Raw genomic sequence first — 19,552 nt, 5'->3', positions numbered from 1 at the left:
GATTGGGGAATCGATCTCTCCTTGCATCAATTTACTAAAAACAATTGTATGAGCTACCTGAGCAATCGGTTATTCAATGTTTGTAGTCCCCGAAGCAGACTGCGGGAGTGATGACTTCATCCAAAGACTATTGAGTTCAAGTACTGAACGAACCAAGCTATCTCACAACGTTTTATGGTAGATTGGGTCATTCAATTCTTGAGTGTTTTTGATGACGAATCCTAGTATCTTATTTCCTTTACTTACAAGTTATAAAATTACTATAATGGTGATAAAGAAGAGAATAACTCCTGAGACATGTATCGGAGAGCATTTGCGAACTTTTTGGGGTTTTAACTTTTAAGAAAAAGATATATTCTTTACATTAATCTCCATTGAAAGATGGAGATTGTGAAGAGAACCCTCCAGTCATAAGCAATCGCTTCAGATTTCCGATTTCGCAATACACCTTGAGGTCATCTTCATAGAAAAAATAGTAGTTTCTACCTTGAGGAACTCCTGAGAGAGTACTGAAGGTTAGTGACAGCTTGTCTTTTAGATCAACTCTACATATAAGAACGATGGTATATTTATGTTTCAGATTGTAAGAAAATTAATGCCTTTAAAAGATTAGGGTGCTTTGGATTCTTTTACACAATCAAACGCTGAGTGTGGGGATTTTCTAGCGTTAATTAGAACTGATCTATGCTTGCTCGTTTGAGATTCCCAATCCTTTTAATTGCATCTTTAAATGTCAACAAATTAAACGCAAACAAGCGGCTATCCCCTTTCACACGAAACACTTATCCTAACCCCGCACCCCACACTTACCACCGAACCTTGTGTGCACTCACCCCAACATGCCTAACAATGCTCATTGCCTGACACGATCCCCCTTTTCCCCGTTGTATTCCGTAGCGCTCTTGTTGAACGACGACGACTACCGACGACGCACGACAACGACGTCGACGACGACGACGACAGCGCAACGTCACCAGAACGTACGAACGGACGCACGGACCGTGACGGGCGAGGAAAGAAAGTGAGACGGTGTGAGGCCAGCCGACGGGGAGTTGGGTCCGTCGTCGCGACATTATAACCCGCGTCCAACCGGGCGACTACTAATCGTAACACCGCTTCACCGCTACTTACAACCAACCACACCCTACCCCATCCACCCTCCCAAACCCAACAGCCCACCCAAGACACCGAACACCGCGGGAGGGTGAGCGCGGCTTGTGGGAAATGCGAGCATTTTCCGGCGGGGAAACGGTGAGACACGCTATCGGTTGGAAGCCGTTTCGTTTCGATGGTTTCGGTGTGAAGCGCGCCGTTTGGAATGTCCATCAAGTGACCTCATTCTAGTGCGCGCGAGGGCGAGAAAAGTAAGACGATAAAAAAAGGTGTGTGTGAAAGGTGAGAAAAATCACGACTGACAAATCGAAGCGCTCAGACGGATCGTGATCGTACGACATCGGACGGGGAGGGAGGAAAAAAACGGCACAAGGAAGGATCGGTGTATCGGAATGGGCACGGCAAACGACGCCAACTCCCGCCGATCGGATGAGCAGCAGCATCGGCACCATCACCATCACCACAGGCGTTCGCAACATCAGCCACAGCAGCAGCAACAGCCGCCACGGAATGGGCCGCCGGAACCGGCGAAAGCAGCGGCCGGGGCTGGCAAACGGGGCCCACCGAAGCCACCGAAACCCGACGCCCAACAGCAGAAGGTTGCGAGCGACGACGACTGGCAGTATCCGTACGAAAATCAGCACTCGAAGCAACATCACGTGCAGCAGGTGCCGATGTGGGGCGCCAAAGAGCGCGACTGGGTGGACGTGAAGGTGAGTGGTAGGGTGTACCAAGAGGGGAGGAGGAATATCGCCCACAAATGGCTCCTTTTACCTAAAAAAAATCGGGCAAAATCGAAAACAAATCGGCGAAAAAACTAAAACCCAAAGGTTCGTCGTTTCTCCGCCTGTTGAAGTCTTTCGTTTTGAATTCATTCGAGTGAGTGGCGTGAGTCGCTTAGTGAAGTGAAAACCGATTCAGAGTGAGTCGCAATTAGTGAGTTAATTTAGTATGCCAAGAGGATAATTTACAAATTTTTCATAATTTGAAAGATTCATTCGAGAATCGAATCACGATGAGTGAGCGAAATCATTCTGGGTGAGACAAAGCTTTCTCTGTAAGCCAAACCATTCTACGCGAGCTAAATCATACTATGTGAGGCAAATCATTCTCTGCAAGCCAAATCATTCTGAGGGAATCAAATCATTCTAAAAGAGTTGAATCGTTCTGAGTGAGCCAAACAATTTTTACCGAACTGAATTATTTTGAGTGACCCAAATCGTTCTTAGAGAGCAATATGATTCTAAGGGAGCCAAATAATTGTGGGCGAGCCAAATTATTCTTTGCAAACTCAATCATTTTGGTTGAGCCAAATCATTCTAAGCGAGTTAAATCTTTCTGAGTGAGTCAAATAATTCTGAGTGAGCTAAATCATTCGAGTACGGAAAATCATTCTTTCCGAGCGAAATAATTTTTGAGAGCTGACAGAGCAAATCATTTTGAGTGAGCCAAATCGTTCTTAGTGAGTCATATTATACTTTTTGTGCCAAATCATTCTAAGTGAGTCTAACAATTTTGAGTGTGGAAAATCATTCTTTCCGAGCCAAATAATTCTTTGTAAGCTTCATCATTGTTAGTGAGCAGATCCTTTTGATTGAGCAAATTCGTTCTTAGTGAGTCGGGTGATTCTTTTAGAGGCAAAAAACTCTCAGTGAACCATTTGAAGTGAACCAAATCTTTATCAAAGAGGCAATCGACTTATGTCATTCTAAGTATTTTGATGAGTTGGGTTGAGACTCAAATCATTCTGAATGAGCCAAATCTAAAGAAGCCAAATCATTTCGAATGAGTCAAATCATTGTGAGGGAAATCATTCTTTATGGGGCAAATCATTCTAAGTAAGCTCAATCACTTTGGGTGAATATATAAATAATAATTCTGAGTGAATTAAAGAATTGAACCTCCATTCCAACTCACTCACTCTGAATCAACTCACGTTACTGAATCGTTATTCTCATCATTAGTTTCAGTGCTGAAATCGGGTTCATTTGCGGTGTTTTTGCGGAGCGCGGAGAACGTGCGGAATGGGTTGGGGGAGGGGGGTCATAATCGAATTCGTTCTGTTCAGAAATCAATACCGCTCGCAGCACAGGACCATATGGAGAAAGGAAAGTCGTTATCCGCACATCGACCGGGTGTTTGGCGTTGATAATGGCGCTGCTGCTGATGATGATGGTGATGGTGATGGAGATGATAATGCTTTTGTGGATCGATAGTCAGCTGCCAGACGGCGCCATGGCGCAGCATCCAATTCTCCTTCCACAGATTTAACGACAGTGAGTGCGAGATCTGGCTAACGGCCCGACGTTCTCAACCGCTGATTGAGCGAACGGTAAACGGAGCTTAATCGACGATTGTGATACGTGAGTGGGAGAGGCTCTCGAGCTCGGAGGAGTAACACAAGCGTAAATAATGCCTCCCGGGACGCACGGCGGGGCCGAGGAGCGGGCGAAATTAAATCCACGATACTGTTACCGATCGTTTTTCGTTGCGAATCTCGGTCAAACGCTGGTCGGGAGTCGCACCTGTTCCTCTTCTGTTCCTTCCCCCTTTCGCCTTCGCTCCGGCGAGAAGTGAACGAAATTGGTCAATTCCGAGCCGAGCCGGGAAATGCGGACTGTGAGTGGAGAAAAGATTGCCCATGACGAAGGTGTGGTTGCTTTAGTTACCCCTGCTGTTATCAGTGATCTTATTTCCTTGTTTTGTGTTTCGCTTCTTTGTTTTTAATACACCTAAAAAGAACCTGCTATCCGAAGTGATTTTCCGCGAGTGGAATGCTAGAATCGTTCTTACCGTTGCCGGACGATTGGCTTCCAATTTCCCCGCCAAACTTCGACAAAATCTTAAGCCTACGTCTGGAAAAGCCTCCCCCCTCCCCTGGTTTTATGTTTGGGGGGTTCAAATTCAACCGCCTCGGACATCTCGCGTAACATCTAGGTCGCAAACGGGGAAAAAATGCTTGTGCGAGGAAGCAAAATGGAAAGAGAAACCATTCGATTGGAAGCACACCAGCATTATAGCAGGTGAATGGAAACATATGGGGTGTGTGCAAAGTGCATTAGAAGGGGGAGGTGAAGCAGAAATACATGGAAGCTGTGAGTGTTGTGCACATTCATACGCCTTTCGTAGGAAGAAACGCGAAGTACCGGAACTGATTTTTATGGGGGGGCTGCCAGATCGATTGACTCGTTTGGTGTGTTATTTTTTTTTTTGGTTTGACCGTGACCGTGGACACCACTCTACGAGCATCATTTCCCGGAGAATGCGTGAGAAAATCCAGCAAGCCACCGTAATGAATTTATTGTCCTTCGCATTCCGGCACTCCAACTCCGATCGCGCTGGGAGTTAATTAATTAGGTAATTAGTTAATTTATGAAATAATGAACCGGCTGGTGGTGATGGTGGGCATTGCGTCAAGCAAACCATCTCCTCACGAGCGTCTCGTTGACGTTCGGGTGACGATGTGGCAATACGATAAACAATAAATCAAAACACACCTGGAACATAAAACACCGAAAAGAAAAACAAAGCCGAAGGGAGAAAACTGGCTCCCGTTCAACATCGAACCTACATCAAAACTGAAGCGAGTCGAGACCTCCCCTGTTTGATGGTTTAAGCCCTTTTTCGGCATCGTGATGGCATCGTGTGACATCATCCGGCGAGAAGCACAAACACAACGGTAATGAACCCCGCTATCGAGGGCATTTTCTCGTCCATTTTCCCACTGGCAGAGGGGAGAGAGGGGGGCTCGGAGCTAAGTAAGATGGATCCCGCGATGACACGATGTTTCGTCGAGGATGACGAAATGGCGGAGCAGGGGAAGAAGAACAAGCGAGGAGAAGGAAAAAAAACTACACGAAAAGCCTCGAAAATGGAACAACAAGGGCTTTAGTGTCGACTTTCGGTTGTGCGATGCGGCGAAAATGGCGAAATCAGTGTCATTGTCCGGTCCCTCGGGGGGGGGGACCGAGAGAGAGAGGGAAAAGGGTTTAGGGTGTACTAGTTTATATTTCGGTAGACGGTTTATTTCTCGGCTTCCCCGAGCCTCGGTTACGGGGTTACAATAAAACATTACAAACGATGCACCATTCCGGGAGTGGAATGACCGCTCGAACGGTAAATTTAAATTCTCGCTCTCACTCGCTTGTGTGAGATGACGCTTTGCTTCCTTCGGCTGTCAAAATCGGCCAAATTGTTTACCTAAGCTGCGCTTGGGCAAAGCAAATTACTACCCATTTGCTAAGTGAAAAGTGTAGTGTCGTTATCATTTTCTGACTCGCGCACTAAACGTTTTCCTTCGGCGAGGAGGAAAAACTCTTCGGCGGACTGAGATAATCACGCACGCTGGCCATTTTTCCTCGTCGTAGGATGCGGTACACTTTTCATCGCTCCGGTTATTAGTTTGTGACGGCTTCCGTTCCGTCAGGCTTTCACGACTCTTGCGCAACCCGGAGCCTAAAAATATGTTTTGCCAACGAGCCCGGGCATAATCTCTCGCTGGCCCTGTTGTTTTTCCCGACACCCCCCGCCCCGGACATGTTTGTTTCGTTTGGCTGAATTAGTTCGGTACCGAAATTCGGCACGCATCGTAAGGACTGCTGCACTTTTTTTTTCTTGTTGTGGTCCAAACGGAGCTAACGAGAAAACCGGAGCCCAACTTCATTCATTTTGGAAGCCAAAACGAGGGAGTGGAAAATTGATCGACAAATGGAAAAATGAAACGCAACGCACCAGTTAAATACTGCACGCACACACACACACTTACACTAGTACGTTATGCCGCACTTAAACAATAGGTAACACCTTTTTTTTATTTCTTAAAAACAGCCCAACTGGGTAGCTTTTCTTTTCGTCGTTTTTTTCCTTTTGGTGTCCGTTTCCTCGTGGTGGCCGCCGAGGAAAAGGCCAAAAATGGGAAAAAATCAAACCCAGAGGATGGAGAAGAAAGCGCCAGCGCCTAATCAACGCCGATCGGCGTCCAATGCTTTATGTAATTAACTAGCGGAGGCGGAGAGAAGGAGATAATCGTCGCGCCATTGAAAGCATCGAAAGCTGTTTTCCAACCCACCCTCCTCGTGTTTTTTAAGGTGTTGGAAATTAGTCTTTTGAGCCGAAAATGAAAAGTGAACACGGTGCGCGGAGGGGTGTCTACACATTGATGAAAGGTTAACAACTAAAAGCTGGCTCGGGCTTTGAACTTTTCGGGTAGAGGTTAACCAGGCGGGTTGATTAATCGATTATTACCTGATAGTGCTGGTGTGGCGTTGGCATTTTCCAGCGTGCCGCTCGGACGCCGCGTTTCGTCACGGATGCGAATGCACGGTGCCCGGGTTTTGGGTTTTTTTAGTTGTTACGACCAAAGGGACAATGTAACATATTTCACTCCTTGCGTTGCGTTTTTATGAGAAAAGACACCGAAGAAACGCAACTACCGGTCGCTTTCTCCCGAGCGCCAACTAGGGTTTCCCCGAGGACTCCCGCATTCATTTCTCATGTTTGTGCGGTGAAATTTGGTTCAATCCATATCGCCACCCCGAATCGGAACAATGTATCTGTTGGGAGAGATCTCCTCGGGCCAAACCGGATCCGAGCTGGTGATGTTTCGGGGAGAAACTACCGAATGTCACGTTCATAACCGATCGCAGATATGGAGTATGAAACAGACCCCAAAAAACAAGGAACGCCATCGGTTAGGGGAGTTTGGAAAATGGTTTCATTGTGTTTCTTTTTTGAACCCATCTTTTGTGTGTTGTTTCGGGTCGATTGAGCAACTGTGACTTATTTTACGCTGCATTAGGTAATTTTAAAACATATAAACTAATGGAACATGTCCATAAAACATCATTTAAAACACAGAACAAAGTAAATTTAGTCCGCAATAATGTGCTACACATCTACCACAGTTAAGGGCACAGATCACTAATGTATTGTCAATATTCGGGAGAAGCGTAATATGTGCTTTGTTTATGTTTTGCAATTAGATAAAAGTTGCAGTATTTTTCCAAAGCTACAGCTATTATTTTGTTGTTCAGTGTTGAAATTATAAAAAAACTACACTAGATGACCACAGAATTATGATAAATATTCAATTAAAGTGCGATCGAATGAGCTATTGGTTCGTTTGTTTACCTTTTGACAATATTACACATTTCCTATAATGTATGAAAATCAAAATTCTGCATTTCTCTTACCCTTTAAAAAATAATTGAAATGAGATAATGCAAACAAGAAAACGCCAAACAAATATCTAAATAATGTTTCTTAACGAATACTGAGTCGAAACGTAGCTATTTTGTTTGGGAGTTAAAAATGTTAGAGAAAATAATAACATTATCCAATATCCAACAAAAGTTAACTCGTTTAGCAATCAACATTTTAAATATTACCAACTCATACCTAAGAAATAATACATTTTCGACATCCTACTGTAAATTATATGATGAGAAGTTCAATACAACAAAACGAACTTTCATTTGGTTTTGGAATCAAATTGAATAAAATTTCTTTATTTGTTGTCTTCTGTAATTACACAATCTTGTGCCTAAATATCTTGGTTTTGTTAACAACTTAAGGTTTTCATTTTCGTCATGTCTGTATTTTTGTTTGTTTTCTTCTGTAATTATAAAATCTTGTACCTAAATATGTTGGTTTTATTTACAGCTTAAGGTCTTCGTTTTTGTCATGTTTGTATTCTTTCTCGAATCGAACATTTCCGGCATTTTTCTTCAATCGACTGCTTTGCTGGAAAGGAGGCTTATTTTTTCACAAATGGACCTATTTGCTTACCTTACCCTCTTTGCTGCGCTCCCTTGAGCTTTCCCATCTACGATTAGCGCACGCACAGGAGCGTGTCCAGGCTTCGGCCGATGAAATGGCCTCTTACAAGGGAGTCGACTCCCTTCGAACTGCGAAGGAACGTCGTTTGGCAAAACGGCACAGAACAATGGAACTCGTCGTCAGTCCGCGGGGGGTTTTGAAGGCTTCGAAAGCTGAGCCAGGGGAAGACGTTTTACAAGAAAAAAAAATAGATGAAGCGATTTATAAGAAAAAAGAAGAAGAATAGTGTTGAATAGTGAGGAAGAGTGGATTCTCTTTTTAATTTCGGTGACAATGACTGTAACATTCCGTTGATCGCGTGGTATGCTGCAGTGCTACACATGCTTTATGCTGTTGTGTTTTTCTTCTTCATCGGCCCAACTCCGCACAGTGGGCCTGCGGGGGTCATTTGAGCGTAAAGATTTTTATAAAAACTATATATAAAATTACCGTATATTTATTTTACCAACCACTCACCTGCTTGAGGTGTGAGAAATTGATTCGATTATAAGTGAGGAGATTCCTCGAAATTAGTTGACCACCGGTGCACAGGCAAACGACCCACTGTGCATCGCCAGCGGTTAAGGGCTTTTTCATTGCAATAAGAAGCTCGTGTGAGAACCTCGTCAGGTGTGCGGCCTTCTGCACGGGCGTTCCGGTGTGCTGGCTTCCACGTCCACAAACCGCATGAGCAAGTCGTGGTAGAAGAGAACCAAGTTCAACGGACATGAAAGGGGCACCTAGTACAGAGTGTGCTTTTTGGACGTGTTCTTCATGTGTTTTTCTTCTTCTTCGTTCGCGTTTCAGAAACCCAGCACAAAGTACCTGGAGTCGGACGACTGCGATTCGCTGCCTCCACCGCCGCCACCGGACGACGATCCGTACTTCGATGACGACGATCGGCTGGCGCATCAGCTTCATAACCACCACCACCAACATCACAACCAGCTTCACCCACAGCTTCACCATCAGGTCCAACAGCAACAGCAGCAGCAACAACAACAGCAGCAGCAACAGCAGAATCACCTCGCGCACCTGAACGGGATGCACCATCTGGGCATGGGGCAGCATCAGCACCAGCACCTGGCCACCATGACGCCCCCGCCCGCCCTCGACTCCGACCTCGACTCGAGCCCCAAGAAGGACCGCATGCTGCGCTCCAACTCGGACAGCTCGCACGGCACCAACGGCAGCGCCGGCGGCAAGCAGAAGAACGGGGGCGCGAGGGAGAAGGGCGGCGCGGCGGGCGGCGGCGGAGGGGGGCACGGGCACCATCATCACCATCACCACCATCACCATCACAATGGCGGCCGGGTGCCGGTGCACGCCAAGAGCAGCCGGGCCGAGTCGGTCCTGTCCAGCGACTCGGACATCCGCTTCACGCGCCGCAAGCTCGGCGACAACCAGAAGTGCGGCTGCGCGCTCATCGCCGGCTTCCTGCTCATCCTGCTCTGCGCCGGAGCGATCGTCTACGTCGGATGTAAGTACAAACACACCCGGCCCGGCTTCGTTCCCTCAGCGTACTTGAGTCTGAACTGAATCGTTTGAGTACATTCTCATCGCTTCCGCAAAACTTAAAGTCAGCTACTGATAGCGCATCTGGATAGCAGAGGTGGCTCTTCCTATGTGGCCACTTGAAGCCCCGTGCTATGAATCTATGTCCCTCAAGTGGTCAACTAAATAATTATTCGATTTAAGTTTCCGTTTACCTTTTTGTCGTCGGTGTTTACAACGACAACAGCAGTTAGGGATTCGTGGGGCAATATACACCCCTTTAGGAATACTATCGAGTTCTCAATAAATTTTGCTTAGTGTTGATTTATCAACTGTTGGATTACTTTGGTTGAAATTAGTAGCCTGGTGGGGAATTTGTTTTCCTAAAAAAATCAAATATTTGTCCATTTCTGAAAAGTTCAAATTCAGATAGATCTCCATCTAGTTTAGCCAAATTGCACCATAGCAAAACGCTTCACAACAAAGAGGCAAACTGCACCGCAGTAGTGTGGCTAGATCCACCATAACATAGAGGTTTAAACCACTCCTCCGATAAACAATATTCAATCAATTAAAAGGTTCAAAATATTCCTGTGATGTAAAGTACATGAACTTCAAGGAATCAATATTATTTTGAATCAACATTTTTGTTTTAAACGATACAATTCTCCAACCGGATGTAAAACTCCCCGGTGGATTTGCACGATTCCCTTAGCTGTCTGAAACATTCCCTTATATGATTGCAAAGTTCTCTCAACCGATTGAACATATCTCCTATGCTTTTGAAATGTTCTCTCTACCTATTGAAACATTCCATTATCGAAACCCTGTTAGAATTGTGGTGCACTTCACCCCGGCCAACTGTGTGCATTATGTCCCGGTTTAGAGCTGAAATTTTTAAATTAAATTATGTGATATTTACCGAGATTTTTATGTGCAGTTTAAATCTTTGTTTCTAATTAACAGAACTATGTAGGCCATGTATAAAACAAGATTTCCACTGTTTATTCCTCGGTGGAGTAGTCAGCAAAATTACACCAGAACATGTTCGAACCGGCGATGTTCTTGTTTTGTTTTTATTTTTTCGCGTTTTTGATGATGTAGAGCTATCAAACTCCCAGGACTTTTTCGCCACAAAATCACGTTTTCCATAAGAAATTGGAAGAGGTGCGTTTTGCTTCAGAGGTGCATATCGCCCCAGCGAGCTCTGTTTAGTTACACATCGCCTGCTTACGGAATTGTGTAAGTTTGTGCCACTAAGATTATTGGTAATCGCTTCGAACGCAAGTGCAATTAGATTCAGTTGAACGCTATTTTCTATTTCGTAAAGTGAGTGATAAGAGTTCGATGAGTGAGAGATTATTGATTGTGGGTGAGCTTAAAGATGGGGGATTAAGGTACGGTGAGACGACCCAGGCTTTCTCATGCTCACCGGCTCAGCGCTTCTCACGCGGCATTTTTCTTTCACCGCCGATGTGTCATTTCTGGTCTTGTAATATTTGTTTCAAGTTTCACTCATCTAGCAATGCAGTTTGCATCGGACTAGAGCCTCTTGTAATAACTTCTAATACACGTTCTTTCTTTCTGGAACTAAGTTTTAACGTTATGACGAACTGTATCATCTTCCAGATCGAGCTTCAAATTGAGTATCTTGATCGATCTGGTCAGTTTATTTCATACTTTGTATTGGGACATAATTTTCTTTAAATCAAATCAAATTTAAACTATATAACTATGGTTATTCGGTTGTAATGGGGTGTCAGATGTGTGGTGGATCAATGTTTACTTTGCGTTGGTTAGCACGATTAGTAAAATCATATAGTATTTCAATTCAGATCGAATTGTTTTGCTGTTTGCTACAATTTTGTGTCTTGTGTTTGTTAACAGTTTAAAATCGTACTCTTGCATACTATGTTTGATTGTTCTTACATAAAAAAAAACTTGAACACTCATGACGAAAACACACGATTTGTTTACTGTAGTATTTACGATACTATTTACTTACTCTTTTCTGTTTAACGTCTTTTTATTGGTTGTTTATTGCTGACAGTGACATTTCATATCAAAGTTAGGATACTTTACCACCTTGGTTTGAATATTTTATGTGAAAAGGCAACTATTGCTTGTTTTCTTGTTTATTGCAATAGTTGATAACATGGACATTTTTGAACAGTTAACCACAGTAACGCGTCTCACAAAACAAACAACCTACACCAACAAATATTTTGATGTGAATTAATATCAGCGCTAATTTTCGACAAATTCCATCGTAATATGTAGGAATACTAGGGGAAGGAGTTGAGGCAGGATGCTTGGATAAGCGACGCAAGCTGTAAGCTCACCTCAAACCTCGCAGTAGAAAACACTTTCAATTAAAGTGATTGTTCGCTAACCTCCACATGGTTGTGAAGCGCCAAAATTAAGAAAGGCGATCGGTGTGCAGGGGTGAAAGGGTGTGCTGGGGGTGAAAATTATGCTCATAAAGATGCGCCCGCCGGTTCGGAGGAAAAAGCAAGCAAGCTTCATGCAAAGTCGGCGTCGGCGGTGTAATTCAATTAATCGTCGCGCGCGTGCGGAAAAAAACAAAACCCCGAGCAGAAGGTAGCATCACAAAACCGAAAGAATGATAATGGAAAAGCCGGGCGGGAAAAATTGGCATTCACAGCATACGAGCATAACTGTACGCTAGGCGCCAGAAATCCGGCGGCGGGATGATACAAAGCAAACGGGTGGCACCAGCGTTGTTGGATGTTGATTTTTATATGTATCTAACGCGCAACCCTGTGATTGCTCAACCCGAGCCGATGGGAAAAGAAAAGGAGTTTCCGCGTGAATGTGCTCCCGAAACGGGGGGTGTGTGGGGGTATGGGGCTGTTGCGTCGGCAACAAATGGCATTCTTGCAAACACGCATGCAAACACGGGCCCAGCACTAATCGTGACAATGACTCTTAATACATAAGCTGCGCGATCCATTTTCCACCATTTCCCGCTGCCCGGTGCGCGTCTTTGTTTTCCAACCATTTTTCTCGGTGTGTAAGGCGTCACGGGGTGGCACCGGGCGGTAAGTATGCGTGGTGATTATGATTTATTTTTTATTTGCGCACATTTTCATGTTTATTATCAATGCCTGCCCTAAGCCTTAGTAGCACCTGAGTATTAATTGCCACTCCCGGTCGGTTGTTGCGTCGCGTCGGGAAAAGTTGTGTCGTTCGAGGTTCGAAGGGGAAAAAAACACAAACCCGCCAAATCGGGTATCATCTTCTGCATAGATTCCCTCTCCCCTGTACTCCCTTTGCTTAGATGGATGGGAATGAGTGTGTAGGGTTAGAAGAAAAGCAAGAAAAACACTTTCCATTTTTCACCGTGCGGGATTTTTCTTCATCACACTTCCACTAAGGCAGGTGGATTGCTATTGCGTCAGCAAGATTAATGTTTGGACCGCGTACGCTTGGTCGATGACTTCTGCCGCGCCACCGGTGAAAGGAATAATGCCACCAAGTTAGTCACGAAGATGAAAAGAAACAAACAAACAAACAAACAAAATGTATGACAGATGGGGATTTCCACGAACAAAAAAAAAAAAACAAACGAAACAAAATTCGTCGTCAAGAAAATGCTTTTCTTGGAGTGTGGAAAAAGTTGCTCATAGGAGGCAATTAGGAGACGCTTATGTAGACGGAAAGGTAGACGACGAACTTGTGAAGATCGTCTGCGGAAAGTCCTCGCCTTAATTCGTGCTTCCGAATGATGAGCCTGGGGTACGATTATATACGCAAACACACACACACACACACACACATACTCTACCGGATGTAGGCACTTTGGTTGTTTTTTGATCGAGTTCACCTTTCTCTTCGTGCCCGGCCATAAAGACGACGAGCGATGTTGTAAATGGTGGCATTTACGCGCTTTTGTTGATCGGGAAGATGAAAGGCAGTGAGAGATAGTGAAAGAAGGAGAGAGAGTGAGTGTGTACGTGTGTGTGAGCGGAAGTGAGGCAGTAGTTTGCAAAATAAATTAAAGAAAATATGCCCACAACGTAATCGGTGCCATTTGTTTTGTGGCTTTAATGCGAAAGATGCGGCTTTTGGGAAATTTATCACTCGAACATTTGGACGATTTCACTTTCCTTAAGAGATATGGCGGTTTGTGGGACTTGGAGGCCCCGGGTAGACATGGGAGGTGGGTTTGTGCTCGCGGTTGTTGAGAAGATTTAATGACGAACCTATTGTGCGTGATGGAGGACGGACTTTCGGTATCTCGGGAGGCGATTTCTAAACGCGATGTTTCTGTTTTGAACACACCTTAGACACCTATCTGCGGCCGGAGCCATTGCCGGATCGAATATTTCGTGCCCGGCTGCGCGTCATCGAGGGTGACCGGTGGACGCCGGAGCTGGCGGACCAGAACACGATGCGGTTCCAGCACCGGGCGCGGGACTACCGGGAGCGCATCAACCTGATCATGCGCCGCTCGGATCTCCGCGAGCCGTTCGAGGGAAGCGAAATCTTGGCGCTAGATGGGTAAGAGATTGGGCGGGGGAGCTCGAGAAGAGTCTAGAATAACTGAGGCTTTGGTCGATTTTGCAGCAACGAGGACCCGGGTGACCTGACGCTGCACTTTGCGCTCTACTTCGATCCGTACGCCGAGCTGGTGTCGGCAGCGGATTTGCGTGCGATTCTACTGGAGGAGATCACGGGCCAGGAGCGGAAGTACTTCCGTAATCTGACCATCGACCCGAACAGTCTGGTGATCAAGGAGGTGTCGGGCACGGGCGATGACGTGATCGGTACGTCTTCGTCGCCGCTCGGAGGTAAGGACGAGGTGACGGTGGAGATCGTGACGACGGTCCGGCCCCCGCGTAAGTGTGAACCGCTCCGGCTTGGCTACTGCCGCTCGGTGGGCTACAACGTCACTACGTACCCGAACTTCTTCGGCCACAACTCGCTGGAGGACGTCGAGGCGGACCTGATCTCGTTCCGGGAGCTGGTAGACGCTGAGTGCTTCCGGCAGGCGTTCGACTTCATCTGCCGCCTGTTGCAGCCGCCGTGTGAGTACCGCAGTGTCGAGGAACCGTCACCCGGCACCGTCTGCCGTCAGTACTGCCAGGCGTTCTGGGCCGGCTGCGGTGAGCGATTGCCGGAGCGACTCCGGCGGTTTCTCGACTGCGAACGCTTCCCGGAGTCGACGGGCGTGCAGTCGTGTCACAGCAAGCCGGGATGCACTGGTGAGCTGCAGGCGAACGCACTCTCCTCCCGTCTGTGCGATGGCGTCGCGGACTGTGCCGATCTGTCGGACGAGAACACCTGCACGTTCTGCGCGTATGGTGCCATCTCCTGTGGCCGTAGCCGTGCCTGTTATGCCAAGAACGCTCGCTGCGATGGAAAGCTGGACTGTCCTGATGGGAGCGACGAGAAGGATTGCCGTAAGTTCCCTTTTGGTTACAGCACTTGAGTCTCTTATCCACCTTGATCTTACACGCTCTCTCTCTCTATCTCTCCCGGTTCTAGTATCGATTTCACCGCAGGTGAACTTCCTCACCTTCCCACCACCGATCGTCCCATTCCGGCCGCGGTTCTACTCGGAGGGCTATGCTGTGTTCTCGGAGAAGGGCACCACGGGCAAGTTGTGCTCGGTCGGCATGGAGTCGAACGAGTACGTGCGCAACACGGTCGCGGAGTCGCTGTGCAAGGCCCTCGGCTACGAGCGGGTCGACTACTCGGAGATACGCAACGACACCGAGCCGAACACGAGCTACGTGCGTGTGCTGGACCCGCGCGCCTCCGAGATCTCGTTCGTACGCACGCAGTGCCAGAGCAAGCAATCGCTGTACGTCGCTTGCAGCCATCTGGAGTGCGGCGTTCAGTCCGCCCATTCTCCCACGCAGACAGTCGGCCTATCCAAGATGGCGACCCCGGGCGACTGGCCTTGGTTGGTGGCACTTTTGCGCGCTGACACGCACGTTTGCGATGGTACACTGGTGAGTATGGCTTGGACCCACGTGGGGACTCCTGTTATATCTCAAGGGCTCGCTCGCTGACTCTGCTTTCTACCTCCTTAGGTATCGAAAGATTGGGTGCTGACGACGGAGTCCTGCTTCCAGGGGCAGGCCAAGGCAACCTGGATGGCCGTATTTGGCGCCGTGCGGCTCTCCTCCAACGCCCCATGGACTCAACGGCGACGCATCGTAAGTATCACCTAACACTCTCCAAAAAACGCAAAAGTGACTTACCTCTCGATCTCTACTTTGCAGATTGGCATGGTAAAGTCCCCGGTGGAGGGCAGCACGGCAGCGATGGTACGCCTGGAGACGCCCGTCGTGTACTCGGACTTTGTGCGCCCTATCTGCCTGCCCGACATTCCGCTGAAGGAAACGATCGACCGCAGCGATAACAACGTCACGCCGACGCCGCACGCGGAAAAGTACTCGACAAAGACGCAGGCGGGCAAGCCGGCGGCGGGCTCGCAGACGGTCGGGGGCAGCCGGAAGCTGAAGGAGTACCGGCAGTACTTCGAGATGCCCGGTGAGGATGAGCTGGCCGGGGACGAGTACGGCGATCTGAACGAGGCGGCAAAGTACGTCAATCAGTACAGTGCGGACTTTACGGATGAGCAGTATCGCATTCCGAAGGCGGAGGCAGCGTCGGCCGGTGCCATCGGAGCTCCCGGCGGTGGAGGCGGTCCCGCCGCATACCCGCTGCCCGCGAACTCCCCGCAGACGAACAACTACATCTCGGCGCTGAACTACATCGGACCGGGCGGACCGGCCAGCGTCGGCGCGGGCGGTATTGGTTTCCAGCAGCCGACCAAGCTCGGCAAGCAGAGCCAGTGGACGAACTGCAACACGCTCGGGTGGTCGCGGCAGCGGGATCACCTGCAGCGGGTGCAGCTCAAGCTGATCGACATGTCGCCGTGCGAGAACATCTCGATCGCCACGGTGAACAGCCTGTGCGCGGAGTCCGCCTACCACAAGCAGGACTGCAGCGAGGAGGAGTTCGCCGGCAGCCCCGTCGTCTGCCTGCTCTCCAGCGATCGTCGCTGGGCCCTGGTCGGCATCAGCTCGTGGCGTATCGCGTGCGCCCCGAACGGGGTCGAGCGACCCCGGATGTACGACAAGATTACGCCCAACACGCCGTGGATCCGTGACACGATCGCGGCGACGGTCACGTGAGCCGAATTTCCGTCACTCGAGCAAGCGAGCGACAGCTGAACCTTTACCAAATAAACGATAGCCTTACAGCACACCAAGCGTTGGCGCTAGCAGCAACTGTCAGCGTCTGCAATCTGACAGCTTGCCGGAGATTCTCATCAAATGGCGCCTTCCGGGAGGGGAAGACCCAATGCACGCTCGCTCCCCTCCCCTCCCAGGACGGTTCTTCTTTGATTTGTGATAGTATATTGCCAACTAAGTCAGCTTGCTTGCTGCGCAAAGCGAACACAGGACGAGCCTGTCTGTGCTGGTGTAGCAAATCGTAGCAAAAAAGCGCCAAACAGGGACAAGTTGTTGTTTTTTATGCCATTTTTATTTGTGTTTTCGTTATACTGCGTTTTATCGGACACCGCACCGGCCTCGTGCTGTTGAACGAACTGCTCATATTGTTTCCGTACTACGTTCCATTTCAGCAATGTGTCCATTCACTTTGCACCGCCAATAACACATGTCAATAAAACAACAAAAATACAACAGCTGGATCAAAGAGCGTAAACCAAGGTTCGGTTTAATATAAATTAAATCACTCAAAGGTAACACACAGTTGATCAATCCTACCACCCAGCGAACGACCAAAGTGCGCACGGGTGACTCGAGCTAATTACTGCGAATTGGAATGTAAGGGGTCCTTATGGCCCAAGGAAATAGCGGAAAGTCTACTCGAAAAACGAAGCAAAACTTTGAAGCGCTAGCGCGGGAGCAGAACCTTTCTGGAACCTTTGTGTACATTAGAGACGTCAGCAGATCTGCTGGGTGTATCCGGTTTAGAAATTTAGTACTCTAGTTCGTCATTATTATACCTTTTTTTTTGTTTTATTTACCTTATTATCACTAGCTTCCTAATAGGCTTTGATACAAGTATGTGAGAAGTGCATGGTCGTGTTTGTGTCCGAGTGGGGGTGCATGAGATAGGATGTAAGAGTAGGCGTAGATAAATATATTATAAAACCGTCAAGCCAACGATAACTGCCTTCGTTTTCCCCCACTGTGCTCGTTTGGCCAAGATGGACAAGTAGCAAATGTCATTAGCTAACAGGAAAAAAAAGTGTATACTTGTGTAGCATACATCAAATAATTTGGATCTGTTGTAATCATGTATTATTCCTCAACTGGATAATGGACCCGATGAACCTGTTTTCACAATAAATCATAACTTTATATGCTTGTTAGCGGTGCCTTTAATCAATCTACTGGTTCGTTCAATGTTCAACCAGCTCGACGAACGTATTAGGTGAACCTCCTAGTTTGGCCTGGTGAGCAGTTCTGACAGTCTGCGTTTTCTGTCATTGTAATATGATTAGACGCTGCCTTTCCTTTCCTTCGTCCCCTTTCTGTTCTAATTCAACGCCTCGTCTCACTCCTTGTTACAACTCACTTATAGGCTCTCACCACAGCGAGCCAAAGCTTCTACACCAAGTATAATTTAGTTCGTTCCTTACCCTACACCCAGCCAGTCTAACACCGCACGCCAGCAACGCATTTTAAGTTTCTATTCGCTGTACAAGAGAGTGAGTAAACATGCAGCAATGCATGTGCATCGGGTGCCACGTGCTGTTCGCAATCCTTTTCGAAACTAGTCACCATGAGGGTAATCTTACTTAATTTCGAGCATCCGAAAGTGACAAACTCACCGGTGGGACAACGAGGTCAGCCAAGCCACACCGTTTTCGGGCACCAAACGGCGGCGGAACAGGTTTTTTTTTTTGGTGAAGCAGGATCAGTGACCGCCGGTCAGCTCGTGTTGGTTATTGCATTGAGGCTTCGGTACCGTCTGGAGAGGTGTATCAGCATTTGTTCCCCATTTGTATTTACCTCGTAAACCTATCAACCTCACTATCAAGCCGCGTGTCAGGACCGGAGCTGGCAAACCAGATGCAACATTGATCCGCATCTGGCCGCGTACGCACACATAGGCGTATGTGTAGGGCATACGCATTTATCAATTCACGTCAAGTATGTGAAGTTTGCTTTACCGCTTTCTCTAGTGTTTGTCGACCTTTTTATCTGAATCCATCCTGAAGTGGCACTTCACTATAGTGCATGTTGCTACAGCCCAGTGTAAACCAACTTTGTTGGTTTGTTTTAAGCACGCAATCGAGGGCAGCAGCAGCTCACTATCTGGAGCTGGGTTTAAAAATGTTATTAAATCGTAATACAATGTAACCGGTGCTTTATTGAGCCGATTAATATTCGCCATAAAACACGTGCTTGGGTGAGTTGTTTTCGTCGTGTTGTTCAGCCTTGCACGCGTATTGGTGATACAAACGTTTCTCGGCCCTTTAATACGCAGCACGCCCTTAAGGGGAAATGTTTTGAAAATAAAGCGACGTCGGAAACGTGTGCGTGTGTGGAAGTGCCGGCAAATCCCGCGACTGCCGTGATGGACCTTGGCACTCGCGAGTGAGTGCTCATCTCCAGCGCGGTGGGGCGAAAGGGTTCACGTTCGCGCGTTTTCATGTCGTCGTGAAACCGTCGACCGGTCTAACGGAACCAGTTTTTGGAGAGCGAACCAAAACAAATGTCACGGATGCTGCGAAAGAGTTTCGCTTCAGCGGTGTAAGCTGTTCCTGTTTAGCGCTGACACAGCCCCGTTGTCAACAGTATATTTTAAAGTTTCAAATTGAAACCGTTACATTTGCACAACGGTCTTAGCAATCTATTATAAATGTGGTGTGCAAATAAACTACTACGACTTAACGTTTCAAAAAAGGATTCAACATTCCGAAAGCTAGAAGGACCGGTAAACATGGTAAACAACCCTCTTTTCGATTCCGTAGCACATGGACCTACAGAGCAAGGCGTCGGTGCCGCCGGTGGTAAAAGGTGGTGCACCGGAGAAGGATGGTGGCGAGTACAGGACGACGACGGCGTCGCTGGTGCTCGAGGATGGCACGATCCTGCACGGGCATCCATTCGGT

The 19,552-nt window shown here is 47.5% G+C and overlaps 1 protein-coding gene across 1 annotated transcript; it reads left to right on the top strand.

The window, feature by feature from the left end:
* Positions 1 to 1,505: 1,505 nt before the first annotated feature.
* LOC131291045 (uncharacterized) lies at positions 1,506 to 16,595 on the top strand. The gene is made up of 7 exons (XM_058320234.1): positions 1,506 to 1,826; positions 8,737 to 9,409; positions 13,734 to 13,947; positions 14,014 to 14,849; positions 14,935 to 15,404; positions 15,486 to 15,611; positions 15,678 to 16,595. The coding sequence occupies exons 1-7, from the start codon at positions 1,506 to 1,508 to the stop codon at positions 16,593 to 16,595; spliced, it is 3,558 nt and encodes a 1,185-aa protein (XP_058176217.1).
* Positions 16,596 to 19,552: the final 2,957 nt, after the last annotated feature.

Source organism: Anopheles ziemanni, chromosome X, assembly GCF_943734765.1.
Source record: "Anopheles ziemanni chromosome X, idAnoZiCoDA_A2_x.2, whole genome shotgun sequence".
In the NCBI taxonomy this organism is placed as follows: Eukaryota; Metazoa; Arthropoda; class Insecta; order Diptera; family Culicidae; genus Anopheles; species Anopheles ziemanni.
Note: the sequence above shows the minus strand (reverse complement) of the source record. Positions and strands in the feature narration are given on the sequence as shown.

What these genes read in the sequence shown, in the direction of transcription:
- LOC131291045 (XM_058320234.1), top strand. Translation starts at nt 1,506, where the DNA reads ATGGGCACGGCAAACGACGCCAACTCCCGCCGATCGGATGAGCAGCAG. An exon ending in AGCGATCGTCTACGTCGGAT is followed by an intron (nt 9,410 to 13,733) that starts GTAAGTACAAAC and finishes AACACACCTTAG; the next exon opens with ACACCTATCTGCGGCCGGAG. An exon ending in GAAATCTTGGCGCTAGATGG is followed by an intron (nt 13,948 to 14,013) that starts GTAAGAGATTGG and finishes TCGATTTTGCAG; the next exon opens with CAACGAGGACCCGGGTGACC.